The sequence below is a fragment of the Amblyomma americanum genome, chromosome 1 (genome assembly GCF_052857255.1).
Source record: "Amblyomma americanum isolate KBUSLIRL-KWMA chromosome 1, ASM5285725v1, whole genome shotgun sequence".
NCBI classification, from domain to species: domain Eukaryota; kingdom Metazoa; phylum Arthropoda; class Arachnida; order Ixodida; family Ixodidae; genus Amblyomma; species Amblyomma americanum.
Window position 1 is genome coordinate 287828784 of NC_135497.1, and position 15433 is coordinate 287844216.

At 44.3% G+C, this 15433-nt stretch overlaps 1 protein-coding gene across 1 annotated transcript in view; it reads left to right on the forward strand.

Annotated features, from left to right (window-relative positions):
- The first annotated feature begins 1141 nt into the window (after positions 1 to 1141).
- The window catches only part of Nulp1 (Nuclear localized protein 1), a 48910-nt gene continuing 34618 nt past the window's right edge, over positions 1142 to 15433 (forward strand). Inside the window, exons 1-7 of the mRNA XM_077649506.1 lie at positions 1142 to 1529; positions 5410 to 5673; positions 6622 to 6821; positions 7142 to 7224; positions 9360 to 9490; positions 10343 to 10442; positions 14065 to 14251. Coding sequence (XP_077505632.1) covers positions 1383 to 1529; positions 5410 to 5673; positions 6622 to 6821; positions 7142 to 7224; positions 9360 to 9490; positions 10343 to 10442; positions 14065 to 14251 — 1112 coding nt within the window. The 5' untranslated portion in view covers positions 1142 to 1382. The remainder of the gene's footprint in view (positions 1530 to 5409; positions 5674 to 6621; positions 6822 to 7141; positions 7225 to 9359; positions 9491 to 10342; positions 10443 to 14064; positions 14252 to 15433) is intronic.

The window sequence follows — 15433 nt, forward strand, 5'->3', positions numbered from 1 at the left end:
GAAAAAGGCAGGGGTAAGTGCGGCTCAGATTGAGCAGCTAGGAGCTAGTGCATGCTTCGAGTAGCTTAGAAATGAAATGAAAATTGGTTTTTGGGGAAAGGAAATGGCGCAGTATATTTCTCTCACATCTCGGCGGACACCTGAACCTGTACCGCGCGCTGTAAGGAGAAGCATGAAGGACGGACTGGGAGAAGAAAGGAAGAAAGAGGTGCCGTAGTGGATGGCTCCGCAACAATTTCGATCATCTGGGGATCTTTAACGTGCACCGACATCGCACAGCACACGGGTGCCTTTGTGTTTCGCCTCCATCGAAACGCCGCGCGGTCGGGATCGAACACAGGTACTCGAAACACAGCTAGCAGATTTGGAAAGTCATTTAGAAAAATCATTCCTTAGCGGAAGAAGAAAGGCTTACAGTCGAGCCCGGATATATCGAATCATTGATTATATCGAACACTAAGAACATTATCTTCAAAATGCTATAACTATACTATAACACTATTGTTCGCGTTTAACGAACTCGCGATCAGCGGATCATTTGATATATCAAATTGCTGGCAATTTGCGGTTCTCCTAATGGCGCCCTTAGATCACTTTTCGCGCCCGCGCAGCCGGGTCAGCTGCGCGGTCTATGGCACCTGCTGGTAGCGCTAGGGTTGTAAAACCGCGCGATGAGGTGAACGTGGGTTGTTTTAGAGCGAGGTGCATGACCTTCTGTACCTTGTACTAGCTAATTTTCTACGCCACATCGCTGCCACCCGGTGAAGTTGTACGATAATTTCAATCAGATTATTCTATTTATAGTACATGCACAGGCAACCGAATCTGATATCTTATGATAGATTCCAAAGCACCGTCCACTGCGGCTTCGATGCTAAGTAGGTTAGACCTTAGAGATATGTGCTGCCAGCACGTAAGCGGGTGGCACTCCGCTCTCGATAGACTGAACTATTTCGCGATTCCCTTCGAGTTCGATATATCCGGATTCGACTGCTACAATAAGCACTGCCGCTAGCCGCTAAACACAATTGGCGCTTGCAACCACTCTAGTTCTGAGAGGTCATAACACATCATCATCATTATGAAATAGCACATATTTACATTCTCCCTCTTTCGCTAGCACTTGTTTCTCCAGTTGGGCAGTAACATCAGGTGGGCTGTCACACATGGCGGTTCGTGTCTATCCGGTTGTAGTGTTCTAATCCGGTGTTGCCTTTAACATTTTTTGCCTTAATTTCTTTTTTTATTGTAACGCAGCTCGTGTATTTGGTTGGCCACTATCTCTAGCTGCCACACTGCGTTGAAAGCAGTTTTTGGAAACGAACCACTCGAGCTTAACGTAGTAGTTTCTTGCCATTAGTCCAACCAATTTTTTTTCTTAAATGTCGAATCGAGTGCTCAAGAAGCTTCAAGGCGTCAATGATATTGGGAAACTCGATGCTCAATCGGAAACAGAAGATGAGACACCGAATGTGGCTGCCAGCGATGCTCGGAAAAACAGGCAAGCGGCTGCAAACCGTTTTGAACTGGTGAGCTCCCTGGCCTCTAATCTCTTGTTTAGGCTCGCGATCGATGTGCTTGCTTACCGTACTTTTTCATTGCGCTGCTTAAAATTGTGTTACGCTGGTAGCTAAGGCACAATCTAGCTTTCGTTGCCGACGGCTGCAGGAGAGACTGTCTATGGGCGACAGTGCGAGCCGTACTTTGAGTGCGGTTCCCACCGACGCTGCGTTGGCAGTAAAAAGTGTCAGGACGTTGCTTTTGCATGTAGCAGACGTGCTATGCATAATTCGGGTCAGACCATCTCCGTGTAGCGGCAAAACTAGTAGATGCTCAGCTTTTGCTGCTGGCGCCACAGCGCGCTGCTCTGTCGCTGAGCAGTACTACGTAGCAGTACCTTGGTCGCTGATCATAATATCCGCTCATGTGTAAACGCATTGGTCTGGGCCCGTTGCTTGGCTATGAAAAAAAATATCTCCAGTGCTGTGTTGTCGTTGTACCGTGGTAACACTCTAGACCTGAAGACGTTGGTTGCATACATTGGGAAGAGTTCCAGAGGTCGTCATGGCGAAAGCAGTTGCAGTCAGTACCTGTGGACCTGGTTCGAGTGCAAACCACATACGTTGACTGCCTTACTTTCCTGCATTATAACTTCATTTGTTTTGTTTTGTGCCATTTAGAAATCTGTAATCATATTTTCGTGACAAGCTGGCTTAGCCATTTAAGAGCTTTGAGAAAAACATGAATGCATTGTGAAGTCACAGAATCGAATACTTCCTTCTTTGTGTGCCCAGAAATTTAATAGGTATGCATTCATTGGCATTCCGTACTGCAAGCGGTACAAATGGGGCTGCTACTGCATATCTTGAATGCAATGCACACTTGCATATGGGCAGACAAGAATAGAGCAGACAGTGGGCTTGTTAAGTTATACACGTATGCTTCTACTTTTCATTTGATGCTAAGTAGGCTTTCTGCATTTTGCCTTAATGGCAAATTTGGATTTGCTTTTGTCATCTCAGTTTCTTTGCCCTGTGTAAATGTCTTGCAAGTTCAAATAACCCGAAAGCCCGTGCCAGCTATTCCATGTGCTTCCGTTACGTTTTGGCCATGCTTCATGGCATTAACATGATACAGTCAAGCGAACTTTTAGTGAACATGACGGTCACACGGATCGTGTTCGTTGTATTTGAAGTTTGTGGTAATTGGACTTCCCCCATTACAGCCAAAAACACGAAGTAAAAAAGAGTGGTGTTTATGTCATTAAACATTTACGTTATTCTCTGGCCAAAACCCATGCTGATAACAATCTGCGCCAGGGACGCATTATAAGTAATCATGCTTCAAGCGTTGACAGCAGCTGGTGATATGCCAGCCTACTCATCATTGTGCCAGATTCCTGGCTGTCGAGGAATGCTTGTAATTCGCTTTCAAGCGTTCATCAGTTAGTGCCTGTGGGGTGTTGGCGTCGCCACCTGCACCAACAGTGTCACCACAGGCAGTACCAGGACGGGCCAGCTGTGGACCAATGACGCAGTGCCACAAATCCAGATGCATACAATCATGTAGATTTCTGACACCATCATCTGCCTTTTTTGGACACATTCAGGCATAGAAACTAGCACGGTGCACGTGTGTGCCGGACGTGTTGAGGCACTGCTATTCACTGCACTGTTTGCACCATGAGCACTGACTGCACATGGTAGCAGCAGAGAAAGTGGAGAGCTGATTTGGCAGGCAACACATGCCACCTAACCGCCTGGGCCAGCAAGGTACATTCATAGACTGTTATCCATGCATCTAAAACTGCTGCAATTGCTCCATCGTCAACCGTGCGCAGTAGCACAGGCACACTATCTAGCAGTAGTTTGGTTTGCAATGCTGCCCGTCTCATACCCACCACACTTACCCTTCCACTTTAGATGCTTTTTCCAGCCAGCTCACACGCACACTGATTGACATTGCGAGCTGTTGGCATGCTTTGCCAGAGGTTATCTGCAGTTTCAGTGCAGCCTTTTTGAAGCGAAAAGTTTCACTACGCTAGGTAAAGCAGTCTTCGGGTAGGCAGCACAACAACCTTGAACGACCTTTAGCCCAACCAAGGATCACCGTGTATGACCATATGTGGTACAGTTATGGTGTCGAACCCTTGACCCATGACCTTTAGTTGACCTTTGACATTGGGTGACCTTTTGGTTGACCAGAACATCCGATGGGTGATGTGAAGCCACGTGATCACATCCGATGGGGGTGTCATGCGATACCAGAACGGCTGTCACGAGCGTGTAGCTGAGCTGCCATGGACGAGCCTCAGACACTTAGCAAGCATGCTTGCTTTTTGCTGAATTCCAGGGTTAGCGAAGTTAAGCCACTGCCAATTTTTAACAGGACAGCATTAAGGAGCTCCTGTCCAGAAAAGCCAGTGTTGTCAGCATCTTTGGCTGTGAGGGAAAAATGGGGCATCTCGGTGGACACCTGAACCAAGCAGTAAGGGAAAGGATTTTCCTTCCCTTATGGCGCAGTAGGGTGTCCAGCAAGAATTGTTAGGCATCTTTTCCTTTCCTTAAAAGCAATTTTCATTTCAATTTTCTTCCCTTAGGACCCTTGTGTCCATGGAGATATGTGAGACAGGTGTCCTTTTCTTTCCTTAAAAAATTTTATTTTCATTTTCCTTGCCTTACGGCATGGTCTTCTCACTTTAGAAATGTCAAGGGACACTGCATTTGAAAAAATTGAAAGCTGGAAATTGTGCTTTGGGTGTCCACCAAGATATGTTTCCTTTCCTTAAATTGTCCGGGCAAGGGGTGGCACAGAATGAGGATGGCATTCCCTGGATTCCTTGGCAATGCAACAACACCCTGTCGCATCCTGCTCTTAAAAGCAAAGCTTAAGCGTCCTCCACATTTTTTTTATTGCTTTTTTGGGTGGGCTGCACCCTTTAATGTGGGAGTCATGCTTCACAATGGCAAGTAGTAGGGATGCACCATTTGTTGACATACGTAACAAATGGGTTTTTGTTCTCTGATTTGCTGAATATTTTATTCTTTTTCTGACTCGCCAGCAGACTGGCATCAGAACTCAGAATTGGAATTGCATCAGAACTGGAAAAACTTTGAGATCACTGCAGCGACCCACATTGGAGAAATGTGAAAGTGTTGGTTCTATGCATAGGCATGCAGTGACGTCAGCGGACGCAGCGTCATGGAAGTTTCTAGAACACTGGTTTTTTCCCCGACGCCAATACGCTTTCTATTCATTTTTTAGTTTCATTTTTATTTTTAAATATTTTGTTTCTAGTTTTGACATCTGTGGCTGTTTTGACGTCCAGGTGCTGTGTCGATGTCCATGGCTAATGTGACATCGATGTGTAATTTTTGCATTTAATTAATTACCTAATTACACCATATTGGCAAAGTTTTTCCACAGCGAGATCTCATCACACACTAACACAACAAAACTTTTGCACATATATCTTTATAGAACGACACGCTCGTGCGGAGAAGCTTTTGCTGATGCGACATAGCCATCTAATGCTTTCGCATTACAATGCCCATATTGCATAAAGTGTCTGGCATTAGAGTTGGTGTCTGAAGGCTTGGCTGGCAGGAGGCAAAGTATAGAGAGGGAAATCTTCCTATCCACTTTCAAGGGAGGAGGGTGAGAGAAAGCAAAGAGTTGATGGGTGGCATGTGGGGGAGAGTGGATCAGGGGTACATGCCGACCCAAGGTGATAGGTGGACTGGATCACGCCTCCCGCTTGCATGGTCTGAACACAGTGTGGAAGGGCATGGAACACTAATGCATTAACCATCTATGAATTTTTATGTTGTGACATCCTGTATCAGTGTCATGACAGTTTTGACTACGTGGAGTTATCAGCCACATTTTGCTCTGCTCGTATGTTTCCAGCTCACGGGCCTGTCAGCAGAGCAGTCGCTTTCGGACACAGCCAAAGAAGATGATGACCGAGAGAATGAGCCACCCCCTGCACGTGGCAGTGCAGCAGGAGCACCTCAGGAGAGTGCACTTCTGGGAGATGAGGCCCCACGCAGCAAGCTGGAAAAACAGGACTCTACCCAAAGCACTGACAGCCTCAAGCGGCGCAAAAAGAAGAAGAAGAAGAAGAAGCAGCTTAACAGCCAGCACAGCCATGAGGATCGCTTGCACCACACTGTGAGAACCAGTTCCTCCCATTGTCTCTGAGGTGCAAACAGTAGGGTGCGTACAGTAGGGCTAATGTGAGTGACTGCCGCTAGTTGCTTTTAACCCTGCACAGAAACATGCAGCCTGAAAAGTACTTGCCTATATTTATGCGAGTGAGTGCGTTACCATATTTTGTACCAGGATTATTTATGTGAATGAGGACTGATAAGGTAAGTCATTAGACAAAAAAAACTTTGCTGCATACACAACACTGCGCAAGTAAATTTTAGGGTGCTGCCATATGTTAGTGTAAAGCTATTGAATAAAATTAAAGTTCAGTCTGAATGCTATTCAGCTCATTATATTTACATATTCAGTAATTGTGCAACCCTAGCTGATGCCATACTTTTGGGTTAATTGGTTTTTCGCACGTAGTGAAAGGTTATATACATGTCATTGGCGTGATTGCTACTATGAAGTTTTCTTGTATTGTGCACGATAGCCAGTGTCTTCCAGTCCTGTATAAATTATTGTATCCTCCATTTTATTTGTTGATTGAGGGCTTGTTAGCAAGGAAAATTGGTTGAAGTAATAGAAGTATGTGCACTTCTAACCAATAATTTCAGTCGGTCATATTACTAAACAAACTAGTATTCTGAGAAGTTCTATGCTGTGGTACCACTTTTTCTGAAACATTTACGAAATATGGTACTACAACATCATGCCCTTGCATTGCTGTGGTAAGGAGTCTCACTTGTAGTCACACTTTTCCTAGTGTTCAGGTGAATCATGATAAATCTCTTTTATTGTGCTCCAGATAGCTTGACAACAAGGCATCAGGGTTTATGTATTCTAAATACTTGCTTTATTGTTTAGCCGTAACTGTTGTACCAGGTTAACTACCAGCACACCTCTCCTGTAATCATTAAAATTCTCTCTCTCTTCAACTGAGTGACAGGCTGTTTTATGTTGCAACAGGAGGATGAGGTAGCAGCCAGCGTGCGGGAGGTGAACCGAATGTTAGGGGAACCTGAAAACCTCCCCCACGTTGCCGCTGTTACTGGCACTGTCTGTGGGCCTACCCGACCAGAGAAGAGCCTGCTCACTGTTGACCAGCGGAACCTCAATCCTGAAAATGAGATGCGGAGGATCTTTGGATCAAGGGTAGTCCAGTCTGAGTAAGTGTGAGTTCTTTGTGCTTTACTACTTTCCAGCACTTGTCTTCGTCTTGGCTGTAGTTTTAATTTTACGTAGGTTACATAGAAAGCTGATGCCATTCAGTTTTGCCACTGAAAAGCAGGGCAGCACAATTATATTTTTGGGCTGCTGCTGAAAGTGGGCTGAAATGTGCTCAGTTTCTAGAATTGTCATTTGGAAGACAGCTGTGTTTTTCTGTTGGATGAATGGAGAAAAATATTGGTTAGGGAGCCATACTAAAATTTTAAGTACTTTCTCAAAGAATATGGTCACAGATTATGGTTTCATTACTGGCATGCAGGAAACGACGCGGAAGAGGACGGGTCTATGGCAGAACAGCCATCTTGGTGCCAGGCAGAAACTGGCGTCACATTGGCAAGCCTGGTAGGTTCGCTCTTAATTTCTGGTAATTGTCTTTGAGTAAACCATCTGAAGGGCTTCAAGCTGGTTAACTGGTGGGCAAGCTGGTGCATCATTTCGAAATGGAGCGCAAGAACAGCACATAGGGTCGATAGGAGGAGACAGGGCCATGGCACTATTATTGCAGAGCTCAAGAAATTAGATGTGCTAGGTTCTTCGACTTAGGTTAGGACCTGACTTCTATTAAAGATTGGTAGGACTTCGAATTGAAGCATGCTTACAGTCAGGATATAGGTTATTTCTGGGAGTGAAGTCATGAAAGGGGGGAGCTAAGGGGGCTTAAATCCACAGGTTGCCTATATTTGGGCTTATAGTGTGTATAACTCCTATCTTTAAACACTCCTACTTTCAGCACGAGGTAGCAATTGTGGCTCAGCTTGAGCCAGTGGGCAGGCCCGTGCGCTTTCCTTTTCATTCTTCCTGTTACAACAGGAGCAGCAGCAGTGTCTGTAATGTTTTGCAAAGAGGTTTTCTTTGAATTTTGAGCATATTCTTTGTGAAATTGCAGCAGAAGTATATTTCCTGTTCACATACATAAACAAACTGGGTAATGTGTTAAAGCTATTGTTATAGTATTGTAAAGGGGTGAGCTTAGAAGCGAACGCCGAAACGGGTCACCGACGTGCCCTAAGGAGGGCGCGGGAAGAGCGCCTCATAAACAGACAGTACACGTTGCTGGCGGGTGTCAGACTGGCCTCTCTCCTTGAAAAGCGGGGGAGCGTTTATTATCTTTTCCCTTCCCCCCGTGCAGCTGGGTGCCGCTGAGAAGGCGCCTGTGGTGTTCTTGGCGTCTGCTTCCTTGGGGAATCGTCACAGCTATATTGTATATTAACCCTAAAGTATAGCTTATGTGTAGAATTCTCAGATGTTTTTGCAGCAGAAGGTTGTTTTTTCTAAGCTGTGCTTACAGTTGCTAGAAATGGTAAAGTTGCACCTGAGTTATCAGAGGCACCACAGTGGAGAGGTGTTGATTAATTTTGAAGAGGGTTGTTTAATGTTAATTGATATCACATACCAGATTGGAATTTGGGAGATTGAGAGATTGGGAGATTGGAACGAAAAGTGTGACCAGTTATTTGATTCTGCGACCTCAAGTTCAGCAGTGACCCCTTGGCCACTGTGCCACCTCACTGAGTCACAATTGCTGGAAATGAACACTCAGTGGAGGCTCAAAGAGTTTGATGGTTTCCCATGTTTGCCATGTCTTAAGTCTGTGGAAATATGAGGAACAGTCTTTTGCCTCGCACTCCAACTCCGCAGATTCAGTGTTTCCGTTTGCTAACCGCGGAGGGGTTCGTGCTCGAGAAAACAAAGGGAGGTACAACAAAGTGTGTAAACTTAGATGCTATTTATTACACTTGCAATTAATGCACAGAGTGGGACAGCTAGCTACAAAACATCGAGGCATTCCTCGGAAGTAAAAGGCTACAGAAGAAGGGCTTCCGACTTACCGGCTGGGGCTGGGACGTGACTTGGGGGTATCGGCGGCGAACGTTTGCATGCGCCAACAATGGCAGTCGGGTTTTCGCGAGCACGCCGCATTCTTGGGGCAAAGCCATCCCCGAGCATTTGCTGGGGAAGGTGCCGAGAGCGCGCGTTTGCTGCACTCACTTCGCTGCCTGGAACCAGAAGTCCAGCAGCAAGGCACGATGGATCTCCGTGCGCCCGCCGCGGAAGGTGGTGAGAGCTTATGGCTGCACCGCGCGTGACGCTGGCCGGATTCCGAAGAAACTCTCACCGGCTCCGCGGAGTTCTGCATAACCTTCGAGGTGGTGCTCCCATCGCTGCTTCCACATCTCCCATGAGGGAGAGTTCCCTCCTCGCCCAGCCGGTGCTGTCCTGGCGCACGATGATGAAGATGGTCGGCCGCGTCGAAACAAGGGGGGTGTGGGGGGGGGGGGAACAAGGCGAACGCAACTTTGCTACCTTTATTTGATGTTTGTTTTCATTGAGTTAAGCTGTTTGATCATTGGTTTTAATTTTCACAGCAGTTGAAGCAGTGCTCTAAGCTTTAAATGGCTTAATCTTTAAATTTCACTGTGCGGTATTGAATTCTCTGTTCTTTCATGTTTTTCTTCCTAATGCAACTGTGACACCAGGAATAAGCATGGAGTTGGTGGAAACACAAGGTGATGTGCATTTCTTCACTTTTGAGCACTCAAAGTCTTACCAGGCAATCCAGTTTCAATTCTTGGATGCTGTTGAGACCTTCAACCCTGACAACATAGTGGTGAGTCTCGCATGTGAGATGATTTGTGACGGTCTTTCGTTTTTCATTTTTCTTGCTGCACTGACCTATTGCTACTTACTTCGACTTGTCCTTATCAGCGCTTCAGGCTATGTTCCCTTTACTGTGAGGTAACAAAAGAAGCAAGATTTGAGAATTATTTCTTGAGTATAAGCCATGTGCCTTTTGAGGACCAAATTTTGTTCATTAATCTGTTCATCTGCCCGGGATTGCTTTTCCTCATCTTGTTTTGCTTCTAATGTAGCGTTAGGCCTCCGCGTGTACCTTCAGTATGACAAAGCAACCAGAACATATCTGTCCTGTTTTTATTTTATGCGTACTGGTGTACTATTGGGGTCAGAAGTCTCCAAGACACCTCACACAAGTCTAGGTGCATAGGTGCCATGTCTGTCAGTGATAGCCTCATTCCACTGCCACATGTGAGCATGCTAGTCTTTCACCTCTACAAGCACGGTCTTGAGCTGCCAGCCAGTAACACAGCTATATGCTTCAGTTGCTGCTTATGCATCCTGAAGCTTTTATTCCTGATGGCGCAGTAGAAACTAAAAGTGTTGCAGCATGGTGCTAGAATAGGTCATGCAATGTACGGAGGTCATGCACAGGGAAACAAGTTCTGAACCTGCCTTTTAGTGAGCAAGAAGATCACTGGATGTTCTTTCTGAGCTGTGACAATAAGTGCTTGAAATGTCATTCTGGTCTAGAGTGGAATAGGTAGCAGTTTCGTGCCACAACATTGCACACAGTTTGAATGTCAATTACATTTCGAAAGAAATCACAGAGGCATCTTCTCTCTTGATTTTATTCTCTTGGTTACCTTTTTGTGATACTTTTCAGGCACTACTGAACCAACATCCCTATCATGTAGACTCCCTGATTCAATTCAGTGATGTCTGTAAGATGAGTGAGGATCTCCAGATGGCTGCAGAGCTTATTGGTGAGTTTCTTCACCAAAAGCAACTTCATCTCTTTGCCAAAACAGTGTTTAATTTTTTGCATAAAAATTTAGTCAAAAAGCATCTTTTTGCACAGGTTGTTTTGTTGAAGCTTTCATTTCTGTCTCAAGATGCTGATTTCATGACAGCATAGTAACTTGTGGAGGGTCATAACTGCTTTTCGCGTGGTGGTCATTTAATTGGTGTAGGAATAATTATGCCACTCTGTACTTGCTGCAGAAACACCAGATTGTATTCACTTTTTACTTGGCTTTATGACCCCATCTGAATTGACCTTGTGCTTATCCAAGTGAATGATGTACATGTCATTAGATTTGGTAAGTCTCGTATGCTGCTAGGAAAATTTGTAGCTGTCTATACAATAATGGGGTCTGTATATTGCAGTAAGAGGCATATATGCCAACAGCCTTCAGTAATGTGTTTTGTCTATCTAAAATAGGCAGTCACATTGTCCGTTCACCCAATGACAACGGAAATTTGTGGCCACACATGAGTTACCAATGGCCGTTGAACAATGGCCATTGACCGTGATGGCCATAGCACTTGACGGCCATTGAACTTGCTGGCCATTCACTCATCTGGGGCTCAGGAGTGACCATTGAATTTCTGCGGGCATTGAGAGCATCCTCATACTCTTTGCATTTTGAGAGAAAGTGGATGTAAAAAATTAACTAAGACAAAAAAAGAGTGCCTAAAAATATTATTTTTTGTGCACATTTACTAGCTTGCAAAACAGTACAGTAAAACCCCATTGGTACGTTAGAAAAACAAAAGAGCGAAAAAGACCTATAATCCGGGAAAACAGATTCAAACAGCCTAATTTTGAAATATGTTACTGTTGAATCAGGTACAAAGGCATTTATTGACAATTTTCACTTCATAAAAATGAAAAATGTCGATTAGCATTTCTTGAAACAAGGTCTGAACAGCTCCGTTTTTAGCGCTCATGGAATGAACTTCGCAGCACTTCAGATTCATTTGACTGCAATGGCGAGAGTAGCTAAAATCCTACTTCCTCATAATTTTTGTAATGCTTTTTGATGCATTTTTACCTACGCACTGTGGCGAAATCGCAGCAGCGTCTGCCTGTCACAGCTAGTTATTTTGCTTCTCATGCTGTGTTCACAAGACCCAGCTTGCTCGCATGTAAGCACATTGCTGTAGTTCTCAGTGCTTCACCCCCTTGCCCTTAGGCACTTTGACGAAGCCACTTGGGTAGTCTCCACTCTACATGTCATGTTCCCGCAAGAATGTCCCGCTTGTATAATAGCACACCTCATTTTTTGTTTGTAAGCGCTTTGCCCTTTTGCATCTAGACATTGTAGAGAAGCCACCATGGCGGATGACTGCCACTGCATTTCACGTCTTCACGTCATGTGCCCCCAGGTTTGGCCCACTTGTATGCTTGTACATGTGCGGTTGGCTTTTTAACGTATTATAGACCAGAATTTGTTGAAATTTTAAATGTAGTAACCTGGAAATCGTGTTATCGGAGAACATATTAAACGGGAGAAAAAAAAAGTGCTGCTTTGTGGGACATTTTGATTTTGAGCATATGAACTGGGAAATTGTATGAACCAAAAACGTATCAGTGAGATATTACTGTACTGTGAATATACTAGATAGAAAGATGGCTCGGGGATTTATACATAATCAAACCTGTGCCATTTTTGTTGTCATCTGTGTCCTCATTTTTTGCACATTTCCACCTCTTCACGTGCTTTGCAACAATCGAAAAGAAGGGATGTTGCAGTGGCATTGCAGCCGTATCCAGTTGTGGACAGCAACGGTTACCAGTTTGTGGCCAGCTTTGCTGGCAAAAAATGAATGTTTGTGAAATCTAGTGAAAAATGGTGTACCATCAATGTTGGTATAATGTATTTGAACAGTTCATTCTGTTCTTTTCATAATTAAACATTGCACTAACCTCAGAATTTATTTTGTTTCTTCACTCCATATGTTTCTGTCGAAAGTACATTATCACTAGCATTGCTGCGCTGAGTGTCATTTGTCATACATTCCTCAAGTCATTGAAATGCACCGTGAGGAATAGGGTGTGCAAATAGTCAATGAAAATGTGATCTCCGTTGGCCTTATTTCGCACTGAGATGGTCTGTGTAGCTGGGATATTCGCTTCATCAGTGTAATATCTAGGCTGTACAGTTGCTTATCCTGTTGTGACACAAAATACTTCTGTATATTACGATATTGGAAGATGTAGTAGTAAAGGGCAACTTCGAAGTTTTTCAAACATTTTTGGGTTGAAAGTCGCATCACATTCCTTGGGGTCCTCTCTCTCTGTCACAACAAGCAGTTTTTCAAAACATTGAGTAGACCTATTTTAAAGTAGCGAAAACAGCAACTTGGAACCGACATTCAGTCTGTGGCCCTGGACAATGCTTTGCGTCACGCAACGCTGGCAACACAAACATTACCAGAAAAACACTTGCACGCACATTAATTAAATGGTTGAAGGAATAACTGAAAATGATTAGTCCTTTCATAAAGTGCCTGAGGTGACCTAATGCAGACCTCAAAATTTTTCTGTTGAAGCGGGGAGTGGGTATTAACGTGGGGTGATATTTGGGATGTTGAAAATGCAGTGTTGCCCATAGAAATTATCCGAACTGAGGCCACAGAAACGGCAAGCTTTAAAATTGATTTGAGCTGGAGTGAAATCTTGAATGGCTGGCAAACTTGGTGGAAGCAATCAGGAATGAGTAAAACCTGCAGTATAAGTTTCATTAAAATAGGTAACCTTGAAAAACTCCTGGAGCTGCACTTGAGAGGGGGAGGGGGGCATAGATAAAAAGTTTTATTTTATAAAATCTTGTAGGAACGCATATTTTTGTGTGCTGACTCCAAATGCGCCATTTACAGCAGAATCTTGAAAATGCGATCACGGTTGATATGAATTTTGGGATGATGCAAATTTTTAAAATTATATTTCTGGAGCCCATTGTGTACAGTGTGTAGAATTTCGAATGTTCTGAACACTCCTGCGCCATTACAGATGATTTGACTGCGTGAGCTGTGACTGCACCCCTGATTACACCACTAAGTGTTGCCCGCATATTGCAGTTCGCACTGCAACTAGTGAGCTGTGGTGCACGGCCATAATTTAATCCTGTCAGCCGTATACAGATCTGCTTGAATGCATCTTCCTGCTTCTGCGTACCGATTTTGTTCGCTTTGCATGATGAAAATTTCGGGTAGTGTGAATCTTTTAGTGTGAAATTAACGCGGTCCCAACCAAGAATATTGTGTGAAGCTCAGAGGAACTTGGGTATGCTCAGACTAGTTCAGAGGAAGGTTGCGCAAGCTGCAGCCAATGGGAGGTGGGCGTCGTGCCAGCTGCCACCGAGTGGAGAGTGGGTGTGAAGATGAGTGAGAAACGTGGTTGCGTGCACATGCAGATGCCAGAAGAAAGAGGCGAAGAATGAGCACATGCTTTTGCACGTCTACTTGGTTTAACTACACTAAACCCTACCACTTTTTTCATGGCCCCAAGATATTGGTATTATTGATATTTTGCTCTATTTTGTTACCTTGTTGCTCAAATTGAACAAAAATGTGTGTATGTGTGTTTTACCTGTTTTTCAGAGCGAGCTTTGTATTGCTTGGAGTCTTGTTTCCACATGCTCTTCAATGTTACGCAAGGAAACTGCCGACTTGACTACCGCCGCAGCGAGAATAGATCACTTTTCTTGGCTCTTTTCAAGCATTTAAACTTCGTTGGACAGCGTGGTTGTTCACGAACTGCACTGGAGTTCTGCAAGCTGCTTTTGGGGTGAGAATCTGTAGTAGAAAAGTAGTTTTATGTCCTAAGTTCTTGCAGCCTTCTGTATGTGCATGCATGCAGTTTCCTGTGAGTTATTATCCTTGCTAACACTTCACAAAAGTAACAACTTAAAGGCCAGAGTGCATGCTCTTTGAGATATGATTTCCGTTTCTTAAAATGTCCTGTACGAACTGAGATCTCTCTTAGTGCTGCCTTTGGTTGTGGCACTGTTTTTTTTTTCTTTTTTGGTTTACTGGAGACATATTGGGGTTTAATAGGATTAAGGGGCTTAAACTAAAGGCTTGTAAATAGCTGAAATTCTGAATAGTTTTTGAGTAGCACTATTTGCTATCCAATTTGAATCATGCTGTGCTTTTGCTGTTGAAGTAATCAAATGAATATACAGTAAAACCTAGTTAAGGCATACCTCACCAGACCGCAGAAAAGCTACACACAAAGCGGCATTATGCCCTAACCGAAAATAGCTTGAGTATTCCACCAAGGCAGGCACATGTGGAAGCTTTTATTCAATTTGTATTACTGAAATCTGATATTTTTCTCTGCAGCCAAGGCGGCCTCGCAGCTACTAGTTATGAGGCTGCACTAACTAACCATGGAGTGTGGAAAAAGGCTCACTCTTGTTCCCCGTGCCATCAGATTTTTTCTCCACACTCAATATTCCAATGTTCAGTTTCTCCTTGATAGTCAACACTTGCAGCTTCGTCCCAATGTGAGAACTTCATGACAAATGTGGCAGTACAAACATATTTTGTACGTCCAATTGCATAACCATGCGCACTGTGAAACGGGTCCCATACTGGGCAGGTATATTGTAATATTAGCCTCTCATAATCCTGATGTGCAGCCTCTTTTAACTTCTTTTGACATATTTTTTGTCGAAAGGTGGACTGAATATATTAGTTCGATACTGTGCCAAGTTTACATAATTATTGCATTGCTTCTAATGACATTAAATGTACCTGCCGGGGACAAAAGTGACCAACTCCACCTCCACACTGCATGCGGGCACAGTGCGCTGGTCTCGACGCCACAAGTGCATCGTCAGGTGGTGCCCGCGTGCAGTGTCGCATGGTTTGGAACTTGGAGGGGGGGGGGGGGGGGGGGGGGGCTGTTACTTGTGTCCCTGATAGGGCATGTTTGGTGTGGACTATAAGTTAAGAGTTAAGGTTG